At 37.4% G+C, this 13966-nt stretch overlaps 1 protein-coding gene across 7 annotated transcripts in view; it reads right to left on the reverse strand.

Moving 5' to 3' along the window:
- Nucleotides 1–13966, reverse strand: part of SLC4A10 (solute carrier family 4 member 10) — a 161989-nt gene that overhangs the window by 74562 nt on the left and 73461 nt on the right. For all 7 annotated transcript variants that reach the window (XR_008748402.1, XM_055811993.1, XM_055811994.1 and 4 more), the window contains one exon: nucleotides 6293–6431. Coding sequence is in view for 6 of the 7 variants with exons in the window: in XM_055811993.1 (XP_055667968.1) it covers nucleotides 6293–6431 (139 nt within the window). In the remaining variant the exon portion in view is untranslated. The remainder of the gene's footprint in view (nucleotides 1–6292; nucleotides 6432–13966) is intronic.

Below are 13966 nucleotides of genomic sequence, written 5' to 3' on the forward strand. Positions count from 1 at the left end.
TTCTTCCCCTTCTGATGCCACCCTGCAAGCAGCCACCACTTCAGTGACCCACTCATCACCATCATCTTTTCCTGATGCATTCCATTTCTTCTAACTGTACCACCTAATCACTCTCCCATTTTTCACATACACAATTTGCCCCCCCGATTCCTTAGCTCCTCCAAAGTCTACTGTCTCCTGTGCCTAGCCTTCTCCTCCTCTTTGCATTTAAACAATTCTCCCTCTGTTTCCTCTGTCCTGGTCCGTTTCCATATCTCATCTTTGCCCATGAGACCTCCTTCCTCTCCATCAGATTTCTGTTCTCCACTCCCTTCACTGGAAGTTCTCTTCCCAGCCCAGCCAGGCTATCTCCTGTACTTTTTCATTCTTCCAGAGAAGCAGCAAGAACATAGCACACAAAAATTTGCTTCCACATAGCTGAACCAGGAAAATGAATTTGAATAGGCAAATGAGTTTTCCCAAATATATTTTCAAAACAATATCCAAATGGACATCAAACACAAAATTAACATAACCTATGCCCACCAAATTCAAAGCTAACTCAGGAAAGTTATCAAGAAGCATGAAAAGGGAAAAAATGTGGAGCTTTTTTTTCATTTACAGTTGCACTTGAACTTGAAGAGGCTGCTTCGAGCTTTAATGGCACTCACACTCATGTTTCCAAACTAAAAATATGCAAGACCTATTTGTGGCCATAACATCACAAACATGGTGCATTAATTTTCCTGCTTAAACTATTACCTCCTAAGACTGCAACATACCTAGATTTTTACCTTCTCATACCTCCATTTTTGTGCGTGTTTCTAATCTCTTTAGAAGCTTTACAAGATTGCAGGGTTTGTGCTTGGGTATTCCCAATTATTTCTGATGTACTATCATCTTGTTTTATGCTGATTCAAAAAGAGATTAAAAATCAAGCTACATATATCCTAAAACCAATGATCCAAGCATAGATTCTTACAGAATATCATCAGAAATCTCATACTGTCACTACATGCTGTTCGCATAAATACTCTTCAGCATCACTTATCTGATTATACTGCTGCAGTCTGTCCATGGCACTACCTACTTTGAATATACTGACCAGTTCTAAACAGATTTTAAATTTGTGATAGAAGACAACTATGGTCTTAGAAGTTTCATTAAGACAGGTGACTGGACAGAGGCAGGCACATAACCACAGTTCACAACTTATTAGGGACACGTGGACAAGAAAAGTCTAAATCATGGAAACAGCCTTAGAGTTTACGGTGTCAATCAAATATCAAAGCTCACACACAAAATAAAAATCCATAAGAAACTATTGCTACTGCTCAAATAATCATACCTGCCATTGTGATCATCTCCACCTGAGTTTCAATCAATTTGGATAGTATAATTCTGTGGGTTGCATCCAATTTCCTACTGTTACTAAAACGTATGTGTTTAAACACATTATCATATACTGTCACTTAATGAGCAAAGAGGCTGGTGCATAAACATAAACCATACCCAACTGAGAGAATTCTACATTTGGAATAAACTTCTATTTTTATTTTAATAGGCATTACATGAGTTTACTTATCAAGGGAGAATCATGTTTATCACCTCTTATGTTTTCAGAAATATTCCTCTGTTATGTCAAATAATCCTTATTTAACATATCAAATCAGAAACAGCAGCAGAAAACATAAAACAAACAAATTTCTACTCTTATACAGTTGTTTAATTCTAAGTGCTTAAGTGTTTTTAAAAATCCTAATACCATTTCAACAATGCTCTGAGTTCAGGTAGAAGATTCAGATTCAAGAATAGAAATGCCTTTGAAATCCAGATTCAAGCATGGACCCCAAGTTTGCCAATTTTTTACTCTCTTCAGTTGCTCAGAGAAAAAGACAAATAATAATGTATTTACTTGTGCAGTTTAACCCCTTAAACTGACACTGTTGGTAAGTAAAAGCCTTTCATAATTTCACACCAACCCCATTTGTATATCGAGCTCATGTATCACATGTATCCCATGTGCCTGGAATCTATTTGGAGCCATCTTAGTTGTGTCTGACCACACAGAGCAGCAGCTTCATTCATATGGTTTTCTTTTACTGGTAAAGACTAGCACAGGTGTATCAATCATACAGTTCAGTTCCTCTGATGGCATACTTGCTGGAACAAAATATGCCAACAGGTTTCAGCAAGGTGTTACTATAGGAAAAATACTACTCAGATGTGTGTGTGTGCATGTGTACAAGTCAGCTCCATCCATTTTTCAGGAGTCAATAAAAGTGTGCATGCCTCATTATAGACTCAGTACCACATTTTGGTGCACACTATGAAGCAGGTGATTTGAACAGTATTTATTTTATAGTCTGTTATATCTGCAGCAGAGAGCTGGGGTACGTGCTCACAACCTGCTCGAGAGTCAGTGTTATTAATGTAATCTTGCAATCAGTATGGATCTCCACATGAGCTTTTGCCTACCTACGCTGATTAGAAAATGAACCAAAGTAAACAAAGCATGTCAGAAAAAAAGAGGTGACAAACCTACATTTTTTGTGACCTAGTTTCTTTGGAAGAAAGCTTTGATCCAGGGGAGATGCATTTTCACTTCATATTCATATTTTTTCCCCAGTACATGCATTTTCTAGTCACTATTAACAGTTTACTTTCTAAACTATGAACAGAGTTTCAGAGTTTCTGTTCCAGAAACATAGTGATATTCTGCCAAAATTTTCATTTCATATTAGCAGATATATGAATCCCAACAGTTTGGGTAAAACTTGCTACAAATCAGGTACTACTTTCCAGCCATGACCACAAGAGGATATTAGGGTATATTTGAACATGAATTGCTTTCCTACTAGTTGCAGTTTGCAACTATACTGTTGTGTGCATAAAACAAACCCTGCCTCAGTGTGTTTCTCCACAGACTCAGTGGAAATATTTTTTCAAAATAGAAACTATACATCTTGCATTCTCTACACAATTGTATAGCTGAGCCACATACAAAATTATTATAAAACTGAATGTTGATTTTAAAAGGTACACGTTTCATCTGGCTTGAAATCAATTAATGGGGGAAAAATAATTATTTTTTTCATTATATAAACTACGTTTTTCCATTCTGCTCCCTAATTAATTCCATGGATGGGACAGCCTAAATCAGATCCTGGAATGGCATAGGCTGTAAACAGCAATGCACTTTCTTGCTCCTACTAATTAGTCTGCAGGAATGCTTTTGCTCATGAGAAATATTATGGGAACTGGAGAATGGCAAACCTTGAAGCCTCCTAACTGCTGGGAGGGAGGCAGACACCATCTAAAAAAAAACACCTAGAAAAGGACTTACTCTTCCAAGCAAATGAAATAGGAATAGAGGAGATTTACCTAAAGGACACCAAGCTTTAGAAGCTTCAGTCACATCTTAATCCATGACTCCCTCTGATATTTTACTCTTTTGATCAACCAAGAACAAAATGTCTCAAATATATCTTGTACAAACTGTGTAAAACTTTTAAAAAAATTTAAGGCTGAACTGTGCATGCACTTTCAATCAAACTGAGAACACAAAGATTTACTGTATCAGAGTCAACCCAACCCTTTAGCACATGCAGAGCTTGGTGACATGAATACAGAACCACCTAGTGCCATCACTCTCTTTAAATGCAAATAATGACCGAGTATTCCTCTTAATTGTTTGCATTTAAATTATTCTACGTGGAACTAGGTCCAAAGCCAGACAAGAACATTTACAAATACTTCCAGTGGCATTTTCCACACAGATGGAAAACATATAATGGAACAGCAACAAACTCAGGGTGTATCCTCTCCATATCATGCTTTTAATCAAATCAGTGTTTTTGAAGTCCTGAATCAACCACCAGTATTGAAAGTGATCTATCGTATCAGTTTGTAAGTATAATGAACTTGCATATTAAACACCATCCCATTTCTATTACTCTACTCAAAGTCACCTTGTTCTTTGGGTACGATATGCTTATCTATTTCTACAGTAACAATACCTCCTAATTTCTTGCCATCAGCAAGTTTCATTATTATAATAGTACTTTTCGTGATTCAATAATAAAGCTATTTACTAAGACTAATTCTTCAGAAGTTAGTTGTCACTACCTTTCACACTAACAGTTTAATCTTTCATCATGACCTGCTGTACCTCTTCAATTAGTTTCTTACCCACTAATACAATTTTTACACTACAGCAGAGTTTAGAGTAATAAATTCCCACTGTGATATAATATCAAATGCTTTACTAAAAAGAAAAAAAATTAGATCCACTGTTTTTTCTTTGTCAGAAAAACAGAAATTAATTACCTGATTAAATAGCATTATTAAGTTAGTCTGACATGATACACCACTGTATTGCATTTTATCCGATTTTCCACTTAGCTCCAAGCCTACACTCACTCTTCAAATATTGTTCTAAGCCTTCCATAGCTCTGAAATCTATCAGGCCTCTGTTTGTTCTGATCATTTTTATCCTTTCTAGAACAGTTTTGCTATGTCTGCTATAGTACAGCAACAACCCACCTGAGAGATTCACAGAAAGATGGGATTTACCACACACATGAAACACACGTTCTTTCAGCTTTCTAGGGCGGGAATTATTGCACTCTCTTATTTGCACAGATCAAGCACTTTGCCTATTGCCTGCATTTTTTATTTGGTCATTTCACTGCCACCTCCTCCTTTTCTAACAGCCAGCCACCCCAAGTCAAATGCTGTCTGAAATTTTTGGATCCAAATTGAAAAATATCACTTCTCTTGACCAGCTCTTTCTGCATGACAGCCCTTCTTTCTTTGCTTTCATCTTAACTTCTAAAGCTAAAGGAATTTTTACTATTAGCCATTATATTTTATTCTTGTATTTTCTAAACTCAAAAAATTTCATTTTCTTTGCTGTTTTTTCCTGTCCTTCAACAATCTATCTTGTTTCTGTTAAACATTTTTGATTCATTAGTTCCCAAATGACAATTGGAAAGGCTGTATATACAGATAGATGAATCTAAATAGAAATTTATTTTACCTATTTATTTCAAATTATGCCTTGATTAAGTACTTATATTGATAAAAATAGTTGTAATTTTTCAGAAACAATTTGGTGATTTGCAAAGGGATATTTTCTTGTTGAAGAAGCTGCTATTTCCCTGCTTAAAAGTAATATCAGCCACAGTGATTTTTATTTTTATTCACAATAGAAACTGATAACCTTCCTAGAAGAGGTTCTATATATTCCTAATCAGTATAAGAACACTGCAGATGATTAACTTGATTAGATTTTTCTCTCTCTGAATATTAATAAGATTATTTAGGAACACTACTACATTCATTTTGCAGCACAATCCCCATATGAGAATTTCCTACATGTAAAGATCTATATTTAGCATCTATGCCTCCTATGGACAGATGAGGGAGGGGAAGGTCATAGAAAATTCTGTGGCCCTCTGGGAAAACAGGAATTTGCAGTAAAATTAAAGGGAAAGCTAACAGCTACATTCATGCCAAACAGCCCACATATGTAGTTCCCCACAAAATCCTTTCCAAAATTCCATAATTTTTAAACTACTGACACCAAAAATGTGGTCCACAGACTTCTGGGCACCATTGAGGAACACTGTCAACAAATACCAGCAGATGAAGAGAAAGTTCTAAGATGAAAAATTAAGCAATGATTGCTGAGAAATGTAAAGTCTTAATGAAACTAAGCAAGTCACCTCCCATTTAGGTGCTCAAGAAACTAGTATGCAAAAATAAAAAAAAATATTTTCCAATATTATTTTTTCAGCAGAAATGCAATCTAAACAGCCTTTTCACGCTGATTCACAGAGACAAAATAATCCAACATTGAATACTCAGTCTCAAAATCAACTGTTCATTGATCGAATATGTAAAAGTTTTATTGTTCCAAAAGTAATCTTATTCCTTGCTTTAATCTTTTTATAATAGTAATTTTATCATTCTTGAGGATTCAAACAGAATACAAAGTTTTAAAGTTTCTTAAAATTATGAGCTAAAATAGGAATAAAACCAGTATTTTTTTATTAATATATTTACTTTGATTTTTTTCCCTTGATATTTATTTTGACCTATATTTCATAAGTCCACATGAAAACATTTGGCTTTAGGAAACGACAAATGCTGTTGTAATACTAGCAGTCTAAGGATTAAAACTGTGGTTTTATTTAAGCTTTATATCCAAAATCTGTTTCTGAGCTTGCCACAGCTTTGAAAACATTTCTCAGTACACCAGCAACCAATATCTACAGATAAGTTTTCTAAAACTCATGAAAACACTCACCTTGCTGTCTCCCTCCATTCCGCATCCTCTCCTTCACGCCAACAAATTTCGTCAAGCTCAGTAAAGAGATCATGAGGAATGTGTTCCTCGTCATCATCTTCTGTTCCAAGAATAAACTGCACCCTTTGTGATGGGGTATCTGGGGAAAAATAAAAATATCAAGTCCAGAACAGCAATTCTTTTGCCATGAGCAAGAAAATACCTAAAATTTCATGAGATTATCCAGATTCTTTCATCCATATCACTTACTGCCACACAGAAAACATGATTATAGTTATACTGTAAGAACATTTATACACAAACACCTTCAGACTGAGACCTCTTTATATACTGTAGTTGTCTAGGCTGCTAATAACTTCTCTAAAGATAGAATGTGTTGTACAGAAGTAGTGACTATTGGAAGCTGGAAAGGTATCTCAGAAAAAAGGCAGCACGGACAGCATCATAGATAGAGCTTAGAGAAGTCTTTTATGCCAGTATTATAAAAACCACTTTGCCACATCCTAAGTCTAAACCTACAGATCTAGCTCAGATCACAAAGCTGGTATACTAAATGTGCATTCTTTGTTTTACCTAGCAGGAGAAAGAAACCTCTCTAATATCAATACACAACTGGGAACTCCAAAAAGAGTATGCCACCACACCTACCATCCTCTGCCCCCTTGTAAACCATTTCTACATGGCTAAGACTGTTCCAGATGAACAAGTCCCAACTTCCCCATTTTATTCTGTCTTCCCTTTACATTCTTACTACCAGTCATTTTTCTTCATAACCTTTCAGTGCAGACCACTAAATATATTCTGGAGACATACTATTCTTTTTTCATGTTACTCAGAAAATTTCTAGAATTCACAAAGCACCTGAACATACATTTATATTCAGTGTTCATAGCTCAAATGTTATTGTCTTACCAAAAAAAAAATTAAAAAACCCTATTTTCTTATTTAAATGCAGATCTCCAATGAACAAACTTTTGATGAAACCCAGTCTATCTAGAAATACATAGCTATTTTTTCTGCTAATGTACTTTAGATTTCTGAGAGAAACCAAAAGTCCTTTGTGAGAGCTGATAGGGGCCAGGCTGCCAGTCAACTGAAAAATTGATTATCCAGCAGAACAGCTCAGCGATTCCTTGAACACTGTCTAAATTAAGTTCTGTTCTACAACTGTATTTGTAAGACAAACTACAGTTTTTTCCGCGTAGCAGGGAAGAGCATCACTGCATAGGATACTCAAGCTCGCTGAATTTTGAAAAAAAACAAGATGATGGCACTCATTGAATGCTTAAGAGAAAATACAGCACTGATCAAAAATAATTAAATGGGCCACTGACACAGGAGATTAAAATCAGCAGTAGTGATGCCTTTTTTGGCAGTGGTAGTAAACTTGCTGTAGCAATGAAAGACAAACAATACATGACAGTTTTTACCTGTGGTCTATTTGCTTAAACAGAGTGTAAAGATAATAGTGCAGTCAAGCCTATTTACTACTTCACAAAGCAAGGAAATCCAGGAGGAAATACAGGAGAGGAGAGAGAGGTATTACTAAGGTATTATTATTATTTTAAATTACTAAGCTCAGGTATTACTAATCTCTAGAGAATGGAACTGCAGGGGGACAGCTAAGGGGATAGAACTATTAGAGAACAGCATCAACCTCGCCCACTTTCCCTTTCTTTTATTATTCTTCTCTCTCACTGTTTAGTCCCCTTATCCTTTAAGAACATTTCAACCTTGCTTTTAGACACACACACACGATCTTTCTCTACCTTTTTTTTTTTTTCCTCCTTCTTTTTGTTCCTCAGAGACACATGCTGGTACATTCTAGAGACGGATAAAGTAAATGCAAACATCAAGGTTTAATCTGAGACTGGAAAATACATTCTGGTCAAGAAGCGTGCAACTTGTTAAGACAATTTCCCAGAAGGACAAAATTCAGAGAGATACAAACTTGCAAAGGACAAGTGCAAATGACTAGTGACAGAACGTGGAAAACAAGCTACTTTGGTAGAGAGCTGGACTGAAGTAAGAATGTGAGAATAAGCATTGCCAGGAACATCCTGTACCGATTTACAGCAACAGCTATTGTTAAGTTAACAAATGAGTAGTGTTGTACAGCAGAGTTGCAGTTTATGACAGTTATGATACTCATGCAAATGCACACTTTGAGTGTGGAAACAACAGCAGAGGATCAGAAATCTCTTGAAGTCAGGTGAGTAGTAACAAGGAAACATGTTACTGCTGTGAATTGCTCTTACTGGGTCTTCTGCATAACATACAGCTACCTGACCAACCACAGTGAAGAATCTATATAAATGACCAAACACGCATTAAATTCTCTTCTTCCTTGTTAACACACCAGTAAAACTAGCTGCTAGATTCTGGCTATCTTTCTTTGCTGCTGTAATTGTATTGGTGCAAACACCTTGATTTTCAGACACCAAGCTGGAAAGTGGGGGAGTGGAAGAGTTATTGTTTGCTCTATATAGTACAATAATTTTATTCCAAGGAAAAACCTCTAAAATAATTAAGCAATAGGAAAACAATTTAAAAAAAAAAAAATCAGATCTGCTGGTTCTACTTATAAAACTGAGTTAACAGGATTACGCATGTGAGCAATGCCAGATGGATTTGGCTTATTCATAGCAGTAATAAATACCAAATATGTCATTAATGTGTTATATGGAAAATGAGTAATATGTGATTCAAAAACAGTATGAAAGAATACTTCAATTGCTGACTGTCAAACTGTGATAACTTAATCCTCAGTGTAGAAGCATAATATTTGCAAACTAGGACACTCAATGTTTTTTGAAGTCTAGGAAAACAGAAATTGGCTTGAATATGATCTGTGTCTATCCCTACTTCAAGTAGCACAGCCAGTGTAAAAAAAATCCTTCCTATTATCACTGCTATTTCTAAAAAGTAATGACAGTAATCTAGATTAAGCTAAAAAAATTAAATGAATGGAACTAACTTGTTCCATTAGTATTTCTGTCACTGAACACAGAGATATATGTGAATAAAGTTCCACAATAAACAGCTGACAATTCTCCCAAGTAAATGGCTCATCACCAGTTCAGGAAATCCTCCAGGACCAGCTGGGACTGGGCAGAAAGTCTGATACACAACAGGAGTGGGAGTAGCATCAACCACCACCCGTGCTTGGCTAGTAAACCATCTCAGCCAGGAAGAGCTGAAGCAGCTTTCTGTTTGCTGTGGCTCTACCAGCCCATGGGAGCCTCCTGCCAGACTCCATGTTATAGCTGGGTTTCTCTGAGCTTGGGCTCGCATCGTCCGTGCAGCACTCATTCAGACATTCAAACTACCTCTGATACCTCAAATTCATTGCATGCATGGCAAAACTGAGTATTCCAGGTTTACAAATCTGTATAACTCTGCTGCACTTTTTAAAAACTAAGACCTGACAGATAAGCTATGTTGAAAGCACAAATTCACACTGCGATTCAGTGCTACAGAAAGGAAGTGACCCTGCAGCAACCTGACATACTGCTTACTACTGTGACTTTGTAAAGTCATTAACATCCCTAAAACATAAGCAAGATACAGGTATAGACATGCCAAAACAGCAGAACTGAAAGACAGAACTGCTAATAATGTAATTCCCAGAGGGGAACACAAAGAGCTGTTCCCTGGAACAGCACTGAGTGCAGGTAGGGAGGTAACAGTGGCCTACATCACTATCTCACCTTGCAAAACACATGTAGGAAAAAATTATAACTGGCATTTCTCTCATTTAAAACACCCCCACGTGCAACCACAAATCTGGGCCAGGACTGGTCCTTCTTGCGTAAGGTGGCAAGGTGAAATCAAGACTTGTGCTGGGATAAGAAAGCAGGATCGTTCTCAGTACCTCCATGTAAACTCAGCCCAGCAAACGACCTGCATCCATTCAGAGTGATCCATATCTTCTCCCCAGTGCATGCCAGGATTTCTCCTGGGAGAAACCACCCTGCTACCATCAGGCAGAATGGCACACAATCTGCCCAAGCCATACCACAAGCAAGAAACACCACCTTCGGTATGTATAAAATGTATCTAAATTTTGTCCTCTGCTCTTGATAAACTCTAGAAAGAGTGCAAAAATACATTTATGGTAAAGCTCTATTAGCTCAATTGTCAGAACAGGGTTTTTTATTTCTAAGCCTGTTGAGAACCTGCATTTAAGGGTAGCATTAGTAGGCTAATACCTCTTATGGGGTCAATAGATGTAGGGGTGAAAAATTACTTTTTCCTCATTAGAAAATATGCTAAACATTAAAAATTATATAACAGAAGTTTACATGATAAACAAGATTTAATCCCTGCCTCATGCTCTTGTACCTTCACATTAAAGTAATATTAATATATAAACTTTTTTTTTTTGATTGCTTACTGCACAGGACAGGCTGCAGACAGGCAGTGAGGTAGTGTAATGCAGTTGACATCTGTAACACTCCTTTCAAACAAATGGGAAATCATGAAAAATTCACAGGATCACAGAACAGAAAGTATCATTTCACACACAGACACACATTCATCATCCTCCTGCTTGCCCTCACCAAGACAGTGGTGGATAGGGCTTCTCCCCCAACCTCCTTCCTGTGGAGGTTGGACTTTGCCCTTTCCGCTTAGCTAATCAGTAAAGGTAGGGATTATAAATTACTTCTGGTTTTAGTTAGAAAACATGATAAAAATTAAAAAAAAAATTACATTACTAAAGTCCACATAAAACAGTAAACAGCCATATAGCACAGTTCTGAATATCTCCTTCACAGATCTTAGAAACCGTGTATTACATTGGGAGAAAGAAATCCTTTGCTTGCTCCTCTGAAAATTTACCCCTGTATGAATAAACTTGTTTTCAGGAAGCTCTCTCTGCATTTTATTCACATGAATTGTTTCCAACACCTCAGGACTGTGACAAATAATCTTATCTTTTGGTTCTGACAATATGGACAATTCCCAAGCTTCAATTGTCTCCTTTTTGTTAGACTCTTACAACTGCAGTTATGATACATCATTTTAATCCAGATTTGCTGAAAACTGTTCCACAGCTGCCCAGAGATTCAAATTTCCAAGTTCATCCTTCAGCAGACAAGGGAGAGATAGAATTCTCTTAACAGCTGTACTCTTTACAAATAACTAAATTTGCCCCATTAATATCCCTTTGACATTTGAGGTTAGCTACCAAGTAGTCAGCGGAGACCTTTCTTTATACTTTCTTCAAGCCCCTCTAGTAACCAAGTGAAGTCCCCCTTCATAAGTCGCTTTTTCGCTTGTACTACCTTCAGGGAGCCTTTCCTGAACCGTGCATGCAGTGCTCTGTTAGGCTTACCTCCAGGGCTGTTCAGCTTCCCTTGCTGCATCCAGTATCATGAGTTACAAATTTAAGCCTCTTTAAACCTACATATTATTAAAGCCAGATTTCTTAAAAGAATAAAGCAAACCTTGCACAAGCCCCACCAGTGTGCAGTCCTGGAAGACACCACAGGTGGCTGAAATCAAACCCCTGCCCTCACAGCTGAGTTCAATTCACCCTCACAAAACCTGTCCTTAAAGAGACCCTGCTGAAAGCTAAAGTCTTCCTATTCCATCCCATTTTAAAACAGAAACATAAGTATTTCTACCCTGTAAGTGCAAACACAAGAAAGCGGTTTCACTGGTTACAGAAAAAAAACAGACATTAAAAAAACCACTGAAAATTGCCACTAAAATCCACATGCATACCAAGCAAGTGCAACCCTACCAGCCAAAGGGAATCGGTGCCACCATGATCTGCAGTGCTGATGGAGTGAGTGGTCCCTGCCAGCCTGTGGCCCGGCAGCCCCTGGGGCTGGCACCCATCACCCTCTCAGCCAGCAGCACCAAGGAGCTGCTCTAGGCTAGAAACATCTTTTTTGCCAAACTAGTTTTTATTTGCACCAATTCCCTAATTTTATTCATAGAGCAGCCATAATACTTGCCCCATAAGGAAAGCTGTGGAGGAGAGGAGCCCAAAGAAGGCATGAAACTAGGGGCTTAATTACAACAGCAGCATTTCAGCTGGGAACAGTAAACCTCTTCAATAAAGCAAACAGCATTACTGCATTTTTGAACTAGAGTGGGTAATTTCACTGGATTTCCTCCTTTTCTTCCAAACTTATGAGGCAAGATGGTGGAAATCAGTATCTTAACATCACTTAGCTTAGAAATTTTACTACCCAAAACAGCCTCTCCATGAGCAAGCCATGTAATCTACAAATTACGCAGCTCAAAGGCACATCATTACAGCAAAACAGAAACAGCTTGTGCAACCTCATCTCATCAAGAGGCAGACAAACAGACAGAGAGAATCAGGTGTGGGGAAAACAAAAATCAAATTTGAGTAACTGATCTGTGCCCCCAAACAACAGGACTCCTTGTTATTCCACTAACCACATATTCTACATATTATTTGTCTACAATCTCTGAATCTGCACACTAAGAACACTTGGGTTATTTTTGAAAATGATAGTAGGAGATCAAAAAAAGAAAAAAAAGAAAACTTATAGGCTGCCATCAGAATGTTCTAAAAAATCTACTCAAGAAGAAACCTTCCCTCAGAAAGTAACTAGTACAGCTTTCCCAGACAGGATTCAGAGATTACCAAGAAGCTTCCACCTATGGGCATTACACTGAATACAAGTGTTTTCTAGCCATGCTGATACAAAGAAAACCATTTAAGAAATTATTTTTCACTGGATAGGAACTAGGTAGCACCTGTCCACTCAGACGTGAGCCTGCACAGCCCCACAGTACTATCTGTACTATCCAGCTCTCTGAAACAGTGATAGCAGAGCAAGGTCTGCACCTAATGGCACTTCTCAGATGAAGTTATATATGGTTATAAATTATGACAAAAAACAATGCTTCATCCCATGCTTGGTTAACTGAGCAGTCTGGAACACTTCATGTCTGAATATTTCAGGCCTTTACTTGTTCTAGCATCTCTATTCTTCAGTTGTTGCATCTTTGGCTTTTATTACACCTCCTTTCACACTTCACTGCTTCAAAACACTGCTAATTTATTCTCTTGTACCATAAAAATCCTAATGTATTTTTCCAACTTACTTCAAAGCACTGTTTTCTATCAGCTGGTCTCACAGTGCTTATTTTCTCTATCTTTCTTCTTGCACCTGCTTGTTAAAGCGTTTTTTCTTTCCCCTCCACCCTCCCAGTTCCCAAGAATACAGCCTCCTACTATTCAGCAGAAATGCATTAAAAGCTGTCTGTAGAGAGAAGGAGCTAAGCACTTCTGCGTGTTCAATTAAATCAGAATGATTCATAACTTAAAGGACTATTTTGGATCTGCTCTCTTAGGTAGCGCAGTCCCTCATATTGACTTATTCATTAGCATCTTCCTTAAAACTTCCTTCAGCCTCTGGGTACTGTTATAACCTTGTGGTCACTGGGTATGAAAGCTAAGAAGCATTACTGAGGTTTAGTGGATTCAGATGTAGTGTGGTCAGTTATCTGTTGCTCTCTCTGTGTAAATAAAGCACAGAAAAACTATGCTTATCTTGTCTCCAAAAGCAATGCTTCTCCCCAGGCAGCAAAACCACCTGTCTGAAACTCCTGTAAGGAAAATCCATAGTAAAAGCCAGGATGTGGATATATGATTAATCCCTGTATAATTCTGTCTGCCTGCTCTGA

Source organism: Falco peregrinus, chromosome 8, assembly GCF_023634155.1.
Source record: "Falco peregrinus isolate bFalPer1 chromosome 8, bFalPer1.pri, whole genome shotgun sequence".
Lineage (NCBI taxonomy): Eukaryota > Metazoa > Chordata > Aves > Falconiformes > Falconidae > Falco > Falco peregrinus.